At 36.3% G+C, this 14,899-nt stretch overlaps 1 protein-coding gene across 1 annotated transcript in view; it reads right to left on the bottom strand.

Annotated features, from left to right (window-relative positions):
- Positions 1-1,089: 1,089 nt before the first annotated feature.
- The window catches only part of LOC148955655 (uncharacterized), a 93,694-nt gene continuing 79,884 nt past the window's right edge, over positions 1,090-14,899 (bottom strand). The window contains exon 3 of the mRNA XM_089103325.1: positions 1,090-7,836. Within this exon, the coding sequence (XP_088959451.1) occupies positions 1,153-7,836 (6,684 nt within the window). The 3' untranslated portion in view covers positions 1,090-1,152. The remainder of the gene's footprint in view (positions 7,837-14,899) is intronic.

Consider the following 14,899-nt stretch of genomic DNA (forward strand, 5'->3'; position numbering starts at 1 on the left):
CACTGTTACCGAAAGAGATATTTTAATTTCATCATATAAATAGAGCACAAATGTTATATTTCAATTTTTTTAAGATGGTTCTACTTAATTTGGTCTTTTCAGTTTAATTTATATATTTATTTGGTGTATGTTTGTGTGAAAGGACCTTATAGGTCGGCTTCGACAAGAGTCAAGTTTTACTTTAAAAGCTCGATTTTATGACGCCCTAAGAAAACAGACGTCTATATGTGGATGAATATTTAGTCTGCTTTTGTTTTGAATCGGAACTGGATTAAAAAAAATATGGCTGCTGAAGCAAGGTTCGACTCCAGTCATAGCCCCTTTATTATCATTATTTTTCAATGGTATGCACCTAGGCAGATTTAGAATTCAGTCTTAAATTCATTAAAGAAGATTTGGCTTAGACATTAAAGAATAACATTCAGAAATTTTGGCTTGAAACTTACGAATCTGTTTTATTTCTTAACATTCAGGGAGTCAATTCAAGAAAATCAAAGAGGGAATCTAGGAAGCAGGGTGAAATTTCATTGTTTTTTTCAATTAAAAAAAAAGGCAAAACAAAGGAATTTGTCTATGGAAGTACCAAAAAAAGGATGATGGTGTTAAAAAACACCGTCCAGGAAGACGGTGTTAAAAAAAGTACGGGGGGGGGACAAGAGCCCCTTTCATCCTCACCCCAACTGACGTACCTGTTACTATTCGTAAATCATCTATTAAATTAGTTGTCAAAAATCCAAATATTGTATTAGTTTTAAGTTAATATAAAACTTTTATTTCTAAGATTTCACACGCAATTTAAACAATTTTCAGGAAAACAAAGTCAAGGTGCAATATAATTAATATAATTAATTATTTATTATTGTCTTCATCCTAAACTGTCCAATAACCATAAATTCGACCCCTTTATATGCTTGTAATGAGCGCATGGGCCTAACATTTTAGCTCGTTCCGACCTTATAATAATTCCTTTAATCTGGTGTTTTGAACTAAATAGATTAACAACAGACGAGCGAATAAATTAAATATAAATTATAAAATAATTATAAAAATAATTTCTTTTTGCATATTTGTATAATAAAACTCGCAGACTTTACAATTTCTGATCAAAATTCCGATATTATATATGTATAAAAATAAATTACAAAATAAAATTTAAACTCTTCTATTCTTTATATCACTTTTCTCTAAAGTTTCATTTTCAACTGGAGAAGATAGCAAGCTTTTTCTTCTTTTATAGTCTAATATTTTCTGTTTCAACTTCAATCTGGCATGTGGATCAAGACTTTCTAATAAGGCATCCAAATTTCTAGCAGGCCTTGGAGTTGACCTTGTTCTACTTATCGAAACCAGCGGGTTTGCTGTTACAGATACAAGTGATGAACTGTCAGAATATTTAATAGGATGCCAAGGGTTTTTAAAACCTAATGAAAGCGATTGTTTACTCTCAATATTGTTGTTTGGCTCTATTACTTGTGTACTAGCAAAATTCTGGTGACGCTTCTCCTCTTTTTCTGCAATTTGTTGCCCTGAGCTCCCTCGACTAAGGATGGAAGGTCTAAGAGATAAGTAAAGGGGATGAATCGTTCCCTTGAGATTATTTTCAAGGCTGGGTGAGGCCTGTTCTCCATTGTATGTGCTGATAATTTTTATTGGTTGTGGAGAATAACTATTTTCTGATGGTATATTTGATACAACAAAAGGTAGACCTTTGTTTGGTAACAATGAAACAGTATACTCCTTAAATTGATCTCTTTCAGAATCCCTGGAGTCATAGTGGTTAACGTCAACATTCTTATGTACTTTATCTATTTCTCCATGCTTCAGTTGATGATTATTATTATTTTTATAATTAGAATCAAACTTAACGTCCTCTTCAAGTTTTGTATCAATCGGAATATTTTTTAAACCTAACGGAGAAGCGTTGTCATGCTGATTTTGAAAAACGGCAAGCTCCGCTGGCTCACTATCTTTATCTATGTTATCCAAAATTTTCATCAAGTATTGTTCCAAATATTTATCAATACGTTCCTTTTCTATATCTGTAACTAACTGTCTTTTATTCCCTTTTGGAATACTTTTTCCTACTGGGAGTTCTTCACTATTTAAATTATTCTGTTGGCCTGAATTAAAATTATGAATATGAGGCAACCTTGAAGAAATTGAATTAGCTTCAGATGCGTATGGGATCACCTCAGTAGCATAATCTTGTCTAAAATAAGCTGTGCTCGGTCTCCTTGTGATGGGAAATGAAGTTGAAGTTACCTTGTCGAAACCACTTAACTTTGGTGGGGAATAATAATGAATCAAGTCTCCTCTTATGTCTAACTTTAACTGACTTGAATTAGAGTGATGATGAGATTCGTCTTGAGAAATGTCTATAGATTCAGAAAGTGTGGAGAATTTCGTTCCAGCTCCTACCAGCTGTTCAGCAGCAGAAGATGACAGTTGTTGAGTGTCATTGGATCGGTTAGGTCGGTAGTATGGGTTGTGTGGTGAGCCCTCTACATTTTCGTTTTTAGTTTCTGCCTTCGTTTCTTCTTTTTTTGGATAGAAAGGGTTGTATGGTGACCCTGAATTCGCATTAGGAAGAAGTAAGTAAATTCCAGCAGATATAGGAAGCTGCGAAATCGGAAGGAAAGCAGACTGACTAATGTTGAACTCCTCAAGATTAACATTGACCCAATCTGACTTGCTTGACTCAATCCTCTCTTTACCAGAACTACCTTGACTAAATTTGACTTCACTGTCTACTTCTTTAAAGCTAGTTTTATATCTTGGGGATAGAGTGGAGCTATGTCCGTAATTTAGGGTGGTGAAACTTGAAGACAGAGTGTTTACGAAAAGGTCAGCAGTTTTATCAGGTGGATTTTTTGAATAAAAAAGGCCAGATGAAGATGGCTCTGGAGTAGAAATTTCCAATTCATTAGCTAGTTTTGGGGTTTCTACGGGTAGAGAAACACCAACTGAATAGGGCTGGTAGGTATTGTTCTCTGTTTGATATTTTAATGTAATTTGTGTAGTGGGTGCGTTGTTGGATCCACCTAATCCTGGGCCTAAGAGACTGTGATGCAAATTCAAGGGATTAGGCCCTGGAAGGTTTGGAAAGTACCCTCGATAATAAGGATTATAAGGTGAAAGAGCGTTGTACGGGTTCAAATTGTTAAATAGTTGAGGATATAAAGGGTATGGGGGATAACCCTGATATTGATGTGTATTATTCTGGATTTGAAAATATGGGCTCTGGTTTAAGTCGGCTGTGCTTTTATGGGACGCCTTGGAGCTTAAATTAGCATCGTTGCTATTTGTTTCCATACTTTCACGTGATTGGTTGCTTGCTTGGGCCGTCGAATTATTATTAGAACTTTGCCGAGGGACGTAGGATGGAACCCATGTCGTTTTTATGTTTGCAGAAGGATTTGGATTAGTTTTATTGTCATCAGTACACCCAGGATGCAACCCATATTGACAGCTGTTAGAATATCTATCCAAATGAGATGCAGTGTGTGACGGACTAGGAAGTGACCCGACGACTTCAGAGTGGGTATTTGCACCAAGCTCTAAGTTTGTTGGTAGTAGCTTTCCATTTTGTATTGTTACCAAGGTGTTATCATGTAATGGGTGACCTGGATTTGCTATACTTTCATCGAAATCATGACCCACATTTGTAGTTTTTAAAGAATGCTTACCTTCACGTTGTCCGTTGTTAATATTCGTATCATGCAGAGAAGCGTATATATTTTCTCCAGAATTTATAGAAGGAATATTTGAGAAAGTACTATGATTATAAATGAGAAATTTCTGAGGTTGTTCCAGTGCTCCTGGAACTCCTTTATAATTAGAATTAGAAGGTGAAAAAATGTTTGTTTTGTCGTATTCGACTTCATAAAATGGCGTCAGGGGAGTTTCTCGATAATTTTGCACTGGATAATCTTTAGCATTTGCTTTGAAAAAAGGATTATGTGGTGAACCCTTGTAATTTGGGTTATCAGTGTGTCCTTTGAACGGGGAATTAAACGTTCCGTCTTGCAAGGAAATAGGATGCAGAAGTGAGGGCTCTTTGTTCAATTGCTCACTTTGAACCTTGTGAAATCCATTAGGGTTCTTACCAGGCATATTTACAGATACAGGCCTTCCAGCTTGGGAAAATACATTTTGACTACTAGAATTAAATGCTTTGGTGTCTGCATAGTTATAGACTTTATAAAAAGGATTGTTCAGCGAGCTTCCGTAATTCTTACTATTGCTATATATATGACCAATTCCATCTTGAGAGGAGACAGCGTTTGGGAGGGAATGTTCTTTGCTCAAATATTCTTGATGAACATTATGAAGTTCACCAGGGTTTCTAAAGGGTGCATTTGCAGATTCAGGCTTGACAGTTTGTGGTGATTCATTAAGATCACCATTAGAATTAAAACTGTCTTTGGTTTCTGTGTAATTATAGGCTTTGTAAACAGGATTATATTCTTGATTCTTTGATTCATAATTCGTGGTCGGCGAATATTCGTGATTCTTATTATCAATGTGTATATGACCGATTCCATCTTGTGAGGAGACAGAGTATGTTGAGGAGTCCTCTTTGCCGAAGTGTTTATAGTGGACTTGATGGGTTTCTTTGGGGTTTTTAATGGGTCCTGCCTGTGAGATGGGTCTTCCAGCCTCTGGAAGTATATTATGATGGGTATTAGAATTAAGACTTTCTATGTTTTCTGCATAATCATTGGGTTTATAAAAAGGATTATACGGTGAAGCACCGTGCTTCTTGTTATCACTATGCATATGGTTGCTTTCGTCATGGGGGGAGACAGAGTGTGATAAGGAATGCTCTTTGATGGAAGCTTCATATCGGACCTTATGGGATTCCTTATAGTCTTTACTAAATTCTCTTTCAGGCACAGGACTTCCAGCTTCCGGAAATATATTATGATTACTCTCAGATTGAAAACCAGGCCTTGACGGATCAAACGAATGATTTTGTTGGAAGTCGTTTTTCTTCGTGTCGTAATTAAGCAAAGGCTCTTTCCTCCGTTCATTTATGTCATCTAAAGCTAAACTTGGCCTGGTGACTGTTTTTGCAGCTGGTAGCGAAGTTTGACTATTGTAGTTAGAGGAGATATCTCTAGGTGGTTCAACAATTTTAATAACCATTTCACTAATCTCTTGGTCTTTGTTCTTCTTCAATTGAAAAGTGTCTTTAGCTGCGTAAAATCCTTCATTAGCTGTCTCAACTTTATTGGCATCCCATACAGTAGGTGTTTTTATATAATTAAACGCAGTAGTATCATCTGTATTACCTACCTCGATATTTTGAGCCTCTGTTGACGATCCCTTAAAACTTAGAACACTATTTCCGGGTTCCTTGTAGTAAGGGTTATAAGGTGAATCATTTGATTTAAATTCACTGTTAATCTCAGAGTCATTATCTAGATGACTTATGCTCAGAGATGACTGCGGTTTTATAATTGTCTGCTTCAATCCTGTCACGGTAGATTGCTTGAAACTAGGTTCAAAGCTTTTACTATCTGATATATGGATATTGGGCTCATTTAATAGGACGCTTCCTTTATAACCCTTTTCCTGGTCTATCTTATAGCTTTGGGGGTATTGCGATTCCTCATTTGGTACAACCCGTATAGACGGCTTAAAGGAATTATTTATTACACTTTTTGTTCCAGTCTTTAAATTGTAAAACTGAGTATCTTGTTCCTCCATTGGGTATGGTTTTTCAGTTTCTGAATTATTATATATAGCTTTTGAATAATTGGGATGTGATATGTAGGCAGAGTCCTTATGAGACGGCTCGTCTTTCGGGGAAGGTTTATTCTCTATGTTGGCAATAGGATAACGATTGTTTTCTTCTTTGAAGGGATAATTTGGTTGACCAGAATTCGAGGAAAGGGGATCATTTGCTCCAATGTCCCCATCCGAGTCCTTCATATATGTCTTCCATGAAACTGTTGGGTTATTAAAAGCTGGTGGGTTTTGAGTAGCTGTTGGTATGAAGTAGTCATTTACATAATTGAAGGTTGGGGTTTTTGTAGTGAAAAGAAGGATATTATCATTGTTTGTTTTAGAATTGTCTTTTATGTCTATAGTTTCACTTAACTGTAAACTCTCTCCAAAATCGTTTTTGTACGTGGGTAGTTTTTGATTCGGCTGATCAAAACTGTTCGTGTTTTTTTCACCATCATAAGAATATACTTTGTCTCGCTCAACATTTTCTAGCACAGCTTTTGTATTATTAGTCTGTAATTTGTAGCTTGATTCATACAGAGGTATCTGATCTCTGAAAAGAGGCTCGTAAAACTTAGAAAAATTTTCATTCTTTTCTTGCTCTTCTGTCAAAGGGGTTTTCGTTGTGAGAAGATCATTCGGATCAAAATAGTTAAAATATATTGTCTTTTCAGTAGGTTTGTGAATGTTGTCAAGATGAACCGGCAGTCGTGATGCTGGTTTTTTCTCCAGTATTGCAAAACTAGGGGGCGTTTGTGTAGTATAAACTCTTTCCTTAGGTTTTAATTCTTCAACGTGAGATATTTGGTGGCGAACGTTTCCAACGACAAGCTTTTCAGGACGTGGGGCCAGCTGGAAAGAGGGTTTAAATTTTATTGGACGGGTTTTGGTACCGGAAGAATATATTTTTAGTGGTCGGTTTCCATAGTCAACATACTGGGAAATTAAGGGACTAGGCTTAAATTCTGGTGTTTTATCTGAGACAGGTATACTAGAAATAGGTTTAAGCTCTGGCTCATTTGCTTTAGAATAGCCAAGGTTTGGCACTGCAAAGGGGATTTCTTGTGTCAAGGTTGGCTCTTCTTTGAACCTGTTCTTACTATTATCGAAGTAATGTGGCTCATAATTATATTCTGGATAAAAAAGTGGAGTAGCAAATAAATCTGAGGGTTCTGTCGTAACTTCACTTTTGGTGTCTTTGGGGTAACCCCCATTAATTGAAGCAGAGTATTTCCCCCTTTCAAAGGGTGTGCTACTTAAGTCAATCACATGATGAAAGCTGTCTGCTTGAGGAGGGTATTCATCCAAAGTCAAATCTTCATTCTCAGCTTTTTGTTTCAGTTCAGCAATTATGTCATCGATGTCCTCTGATTGATATTTTTCTCTTTCAAACTGTGATTCAAAGTTATTAATCTTATAATTTGAGGCATTTTCAGGGTCAGCATTAACTTCCGACTGTGGGATAATATTTGGACGTTTTTTAGCAGATGGTACATCTGTCTCAAAACCTTCAAAGTGCTCTGGGGAATTTTGATGACCGGGGTGTTTAAACTTAACCGGAATCCTGTGCGGCCGTGAGTGAAGCGGTCTTTTCGAATTTAAGCTGATAACTTCATAATTTATATTTCTATATTTTTTCTCCCCACTTTCATAAGGATCTTGATCTAAGAAACTGTTCTTATACTGTTCCTTCCTCTCGTCTTCTTTGTCTCTGTATTTTGCTTCTTTCTCCTGCGATTTACCCTGCAAATCTGTCTTAATTATCCCCTCAGGATCATGGAAACCGTACTTTGGTTTTCGTCTTTTATTTTTTGCAACTATTTTTATTTGTTCTTCTAATTCTCTAAGGGGTGGTTTATTATTTCCTGCTCTTTCGCCATGATTTATAACTTCAATATGACCAGTCACAGGATCGATGTATGTTATATTGGCTCTGTAGCCAAGATCATCGGCTATGTAGTTAACTACTTGAATTCTTCCATCTGGCAACGTCACCTGGTATTCACCCTTAGTTCTGCCATCTTCAGATGTTTCGTGATGAGCGTGGCTACTCAGCTCCCTTGGGTCGTCAACGTTGTATCCAAATTCGTATGTGGCTTGTTGCTAAAAGAAAAATTAACATCGTTAATTTAGCCTCTTAGACACAAATTAGATAAATTCCCTCGTTTAATAGTTTGGATCGCAACGTCAATGCATTAGATCAGTGGTTCTCAAACTTATTTAGACACTGTACCCCTTTTTACCCACAAAACATTTAAGGTACTCCTTCTCAGTTACCGGTACTATGTAAACTGTAGCTCAAAATGTAAATAAAATTGCCAGTCCTAGATTTAAAAGGTTTTTTTTTATTTTTTTGTTGGCCGGTCGCGTAGCCCCTAAAAATTTTGCATACCTCCAAGGGGTACTCGTACCACAGTTCGAGAACCACTGCATTAGATCATTGCATCCTTAAAGGAAGAAGGAAACTAAAATAAGGACATTTTTTTTTGTTTACCTGACTCAGTGGCGGTTCTGACCTCTCTTGTGCCTGGGGTAAAATCTTGAATAGCGTCCTCCCCCACCGTCTCCCTAAAAACTTTTAAGCCAAATTTTAACATAATGTTCATTTATTAATGAAATTATTTTCAATTAATTAGTTAATTAATAATTTATTTTTAATTATTTCTAATTTATTATTTAAATTCTTTAATTATTGTTATTAAATAATTTTAGATTTATTCGATAAATTAACTAATCATTTATTAATTATTTTCATTTATTAACTGCGCCTATAGAGTTTCAAAAATACAAATGACTATAACCGATAGATTATTTATTTGAAATTTTACGCCGCTAACATTTCTGCGCCCGGGACAAGTGCCTCGTCTGTTGCCCCTTAAAACCCCCTCCTGAACTCGCTTCAGGTATTTACATACCTGAAAATCACGATTTTCTGAGATTTTTCTTTTTTTTTCAGAATTGTGGAGTTTTAGGGCAGTACTACATTTATGTCAGCATTGCTTCGTTGAGCCATGAGAAAAATTAGGTAATGATAATCAGTCACATTTAACAACACTTTTTGTTCTTAAAGTTCAAACGGTGACAATTCTTTGGCTTCAAAAGACAACTGCACTTACAAAAGAAAGCTGCACCTACTTAAACTGTTTGGGGCAGTGTATCCTTTGATTTCTAATTTTTGATCCACGATTATTTTTTTTTATTTTTGTATCTGCTGCTATGGAGGTTTTCTTCACTAAAAATAGAATTCACGATTTTTCATAATATATGATATATTTATTTATGATGATATGCTAATTTATGATGATATATTTATGATATGCACATTTATAATATACTAATTTCATGGCTGAGTAACTTTCGAGTTTATCCGTTTAAATGGTCAGAGTCTGGTTTGTCACTCCTAGTGATTTATCACTATTTCTAGTTATTTCTTATACAGCACTGCCTAAAAAAATATCACTAAATCAGCGCGTAAATTACAATGCCTAAAAAAATATTACTAAATCAGCGCGTAAATTAAATATTTGTTTATATCGGTTGTTCATTCGATTTGATTAAAAAACGGAGAGAGAGAGAAGAGAGAGAGAGAGAGAGAGAGAGAGAGAGAGAGAGAGAGAGAGAGAGAGAGAGAGAGAGAGAGAGAGAGAGAGAGAGAGAGAGAGAGAGAGAGAGAGAGAGAGAGAGAGAGAGAGAGAGAGAGAGAGAGAGAGAGAGAGAAAAGAGAGTGAGAAAGATAGAGAGAGAGAGAGAGAGAGAGAGAGAGAGAGAGAGAGAAAAAAAGAGAGAGAGAAAGAGAAACAGCTTTCTTTTAAGGTTCTCTTTTTTTCTTATTTAAGTTCATACGTATAAAGCCAAATGATGGCATCTTGCTACCCTTAAATTGAGAAGGGGAAATATCTTTTTTAATCTATAGAACTATCCTAAGGAGTCCCTTTGAAAAGTCTTGAAAAAAAGAAAGATTTATGCTAAAATAAGCAGAAACACGAATAGTTAGACACAAATACAAATATCTTGGCTTTGGTCACCTTTAAAGCAGCAGGGTTGCCACCCCCTAATAATTTTAATTTTGACATAGTGCCAACCGTGGAGAACATACAACTAAAGAGAAAATTTTCATTCATAGAGTCACACTTTAATCAGTGAAAACTTGGCTTTAACCACAGCAAGGTGGTAATTAAAAAGTGTATTTGCAAAAAAGTGTGAGAAGTTTTTAAAAACATGTTTAATATTCAGAGTCTGCAGTTGAACACTCCAGGCTATGTAATGACACCTATAAGTTTCACTTGTGAGGAAGAAATTGTACCAAATACAGATCTCGTACAAAGACCAATCCCCCCGACTATTGACTTAGGAGTCTAAACGTTTGAATCCTAACTCCAGCTCTAATGACGGTAATATGCGCACAATTTTGTAACATTCTCCCATAAGTTACCTAGTATCGTCAATCTTTGTAGTGCAAAGAACAGTTCTGAATTCTAAAATGCTACGGAGCTGATGAAAGGGGGGACAATGGAGGGACAGAAAGATCATAAGACGACAACCTGCCGGAGTGGCAACATCCAAATTTAAGTTACAATGAAAAGAATTAAAACGAGCTCAAAGAAAAAAAAATACAATCACTAATAATAGAAAACGAGGAAATAAAAATCTATGGGAGGAGGGAATGCTATCATTGACAATATTTCAAAGCTTAGAACTTAAAGATTTACATTAATTAATGCTAAATTAGTCCACACCTAAGACAACAATAATTTGTAATTCACTAATATTAAGAGAACACTTCAAAACACAAATAAATCTTCTACAACTGAATCTTATGACAAAATTATGAAGAAAATCGTGTATTTATTTTTTTTAATTGATTCTTAAACCAAAAGTAGCCTAGCATAACCAACATTGTGTCGCGTAGCAGTTTCTTATGAGAAAATTTCAACTGGCGTAATTTTTACAAACTCCGCATTAGAGTAAAACTGGGCTAAAATGCAACATCAAACTCTCAGATATACTACTACTACTACTAACAACTCCCCGCAGCACCAAGCCGCCTGAGGCCAACACAGCCACGCACGCTCCTCCTCCATCCCAATCTATTCAAAGCCTACCTTTTTACACCAGCCCATGAAGTTCCCATTTCCTTTAAATCTTTCTTTATGACGTCGTTCCACCCCAAACGAGGACGACCTGCTTTCCGTTTAGCCCTAGACGGTTGGCCGAAAAGAACAATCTTCGGCAATCTGTCATCTTTCATCCGCACAACGTGCCCTAGCCAGCTCAACCTTTCTTTCGTTATAGCCCTAGAGAGTGGTATTGAACCACATTTTTCGTATAGCCTATTGTTTGAAATACGGTCAGTCAGTCAGGTACCCAGAACAATCCTTAAGCAATTTCTCTGGAAAACATCTAGCAAATCTACATCCGCTTTTCTGAGTGTCCATGCTTCAGAGCCATATTTGACCACTGTCATCACTGTAGCTTCTAATATTCTAATCTTGGTTTACAGACTTATCTTCCTACTGTACCAAACTTTTTTTTAACTGTGAAAAAATACCCCGAGTCTTGGCTATTCTATATTTAACATCTTCACTGCTCCCACCATCTTTACTAATAATATTACCAAGGTAAGTGAAGCTGCCCACCTAATTAATCTATTCATTACTGAATGTCACATTTTCATCTTCACTTATTCCTGGCCTTAGTGACTTAGTCTTCCTAACATTAACTTTCAACCCTATTCTAGCACCCTGAACTCGCAAAACCTCTAAAACTTCATTCATTTTGCTCACACTTTCATCTAGGATGCTTAAATCATCAGCATAATCCAAGTCCAGGAGACTTTTTCCTCCCCATTTGATACCGTGGTCTCCCATTGCCTTTCCTGTGCTCCTTAAGACAAAGTCCATCCAAATAATCCATATAAAGGGGGATAGAACACAGCCCTGCTTAACTCCTGATTTAATACAAAACCAGCTGCTAACCTCATTTCCTATCCTAACTGCAGCAGTGTTATTCTCGTACATAGCACTAATCACTTTAATTTATTCGTCTTGTATACCATAAAAGTATAAAACCTTTACTAAGGGTCTTCTATCAAGAGAATCAAACTTTTGCTCATAATCCATAAAGCTGGCGAACAAAGGTTTTTAACCATTTAAGCACTACTCAGTTATCAGCCTAAGAGTGAAAAATTGGTCGATACATCCTCTACCTTTTCTAAAACCGCACTGCTCTTCTCTTAAAACTTTGTCTACGGCCTCTCTCAGTTTAAAAAGTATCATATTACTTGGTAATTTAGTACCTACAGAGACCCGATTAATGCATTGATAATTACCACACTCACTTTTATCACCTTTCTTACAAAGTGGCTTAATTAAGGTTTTCCTAAAATCGTTAGGTACTTCCCCTCTTTCAAAAATCATATTCATCATCTTCAGTAACTTATTTCTAACCTCAGAGCCACCATATTTAAGAAACTCATTTCTTTAACCCTTTTAGTACTGTTGCTAATTCCTCCTCACAAAACAAATCTTCCTTCACATCCAAGGTATCACAAACTTTTTCATTTTCCTCTGTATTTTTTCCTGCAACTCTATCTCGGTTAAGCAAGTTCTCAAAATGTTCGGCCCATCTCTCTTTAATTTTTCCCTTATCGCTAATTGCGGCCCCATTCCTATCTTTAACTCGGCCAAGTCCGGATTGACTACTCCCTCTCAATTTGTTAACGTGCCAGTACAATATTTTACTATTATGCCGTTTAGCTGCATCTTCCAGATCCTTGGCAATTTTATCCATGGCCTCTACTTCACACCTCCTTAGTTCATATTTTAATGCTTTCTCCACTTTCTTTACATTCCTTTTGTTTTCATTCGATCTATCACTCAGATAATTCTTGCACAAGTCCTTTCTCCTTTCTATTAAACATGAAGGTTTTCCACTAATATTCTTAGCTGCAGTTCAAGCTTTCTTCCCTAATACACCTTCAGCAACTTCACAAATTATTTTTCTAAAATTATTCCAACCATCTTCCACATTATCAAATTTTAAACTCTCAAGTTTAGTATTCAACTGTTCCAGGAAAGTTTCTCTCAAATTGTCATCCTGGAGTCTACCAACATCACAACTTCCCGGGAGGTAGTTGCCCTTCCGATATTTCAGCTTTAAATTAACCCTTAACACTACTAGATGGTGATCTTTACTTTTAACATCAATAACAACACTGCTACTTACCCTAATACTTTGTATTGATCCGGCCAGTCTTCGATTTACAATAATATAATCAATAAGATTAGCTGTCTTACCATCACGTGAATACCAAGTTAACTTATGGGCCATTTTATGACCAAACCCCGTAATGGTTATAACTAGATTGTTATACCTACAAAATTGCAAAAGTCTGTATCCATTACTGTTTTCTTTTCCTAAACCAAATTTACCTTGGCTGGAATACCATCTATCCCTATTTCTACCAACATGGGCGTTAAATTCTTCCAGTAAAACATCATATTTCAGCCTGGGGCCCTTTTTAATTGCTCCTGTAGCATTAAGTAAAATTCATCTGAGTCACCAGTATGTCCCTCAGACGGTTCAACAGGGGCGTATACTACTATGACTGATACCCTGCACTTCTAGTCATAAAATGAGCGATTAGCATTCTATTATTAATACCTTTCCAACCTAAACAAAACTTAGCAGCTTAGTTATTCATCATGAGCCCTACTCCCAGCTTATGTACCCATCATTCCTGCCTGAGTAAACAAATTCTATATCACCTAATTTCATGCTTCCTACCCCTGGGATATGAGTTTCTGAAACTCCTAATAAGTCCAATTCGAAACGTCTGAATTCGTCAGTCAAAATGTCGTGACATTGATATCCGTTGCATGACCCCTCAGTCAGGAAGTGCAATAGGGGGGGGGTCAACCATCCCGATTACCTTTCCGAGATTTCTCCAGATAGCCATTTAGAGCTGGGTAGACTCTGGCTGAGCTTACGGAGCCACGCCACTGACCCCTGTCCCAAATAACGAGCGACATCAGAACTCGAACTTCTTCCTTCCGGACAAAGAATTTTAAGTGTAGCGTGATAACCACTTGACTAATTATAATAATTATAAATATATGTTATAAGTGTAAATTTTGCTTGAAATGACTTTCTAGGAAAAATTAATCACTTGACAATAATCTTTCTTTGATCTAGGAACTTCCCATAGATCTGCTTTGTCAGTTTGTATAATGTAATCAATCCTTATTTTTTTCACTATCGGTTCTTTTATCTTTTCCTTTTGATTTGGTTTCACCTTTAGTAGGTCCTCGTTGATTCACGAAATAACAAGCCAGAGATATCTGACATAATATTTACTTTTTCTAAGGCAGTTTTCATGCTGATTCCAAATCTGAAAATTCTGCTGCTCTATCACCTCAGGTTTTCGAGAAATCGATAAAAAAAAATTTTTCAATCTCATTTAGGTGTATTTCTTGAGATGAAACGTCATGAAGTTGGATATCTCAAAATCGGCGGGTGATACAAACGGTTTGCATATTTTTAATCAGCATGCTTCAATTGCCTAAAAACAAGTGTTGGACACCAAGATATACGCAAAACCTTTTTTTGTCAACCCTTAGCTATCAGCTAATTCTGCATAGCATTTCCTCTAGGACTAGTCTAAGTCCACTTATCAGAATATCTCGTGTTCCAAGTCGTTTTGAAAGGCAGTTGCGAGAAGGTCAACACATTCTTTGCTATCACTAACATTGCCTCTGAGGGTAAGTTCTGTAAGTTTTCTAAATCCATTGGGTTTCATATACAGCTATCACTGTACTTTAAATCTTTTTCGCCAGCTTCTATTTCCTTGAATGCTTATTTTCTTCGCTGTCGGTTCTTTTTTCCAATCCATTGATTCAGTATCGCTTATAGATGGTCCTCTTTGATTATCGGACACTTGTTGATAATGTGCTGAAATCCCTTGAGACACAGCAATCATAACATCCATGCTAAAATGTGATTTTCCTTCGTTTCCAAGATTAGGAACTATAAACGTCAAATCCAGAATTTTAAACTGTATAAAGTTGATTTGATACATCAGAATTTTATTCTTCGACATTTTAACGTATCAAACAGTTCGTGGTAACGAACTGTAAATAAGGAGCGACCCAGCTCTATAGTAACGGAA

Source organism: Artemia sp. Qi Xiang Cuo, chromosome 2, assembly GCF_049724085.1.
Source record: "Artemia sp. Qi Xiang Cuo chromosome 2, ASM4972408v1, whole genome shotgun sequence".
NCBI lineage: Eukaryota > Metazoa > Arthropoda > Branchiopoda > Anostraca > Artemiidae > Artemia > Artemia sp. Qi Xiang Cuo.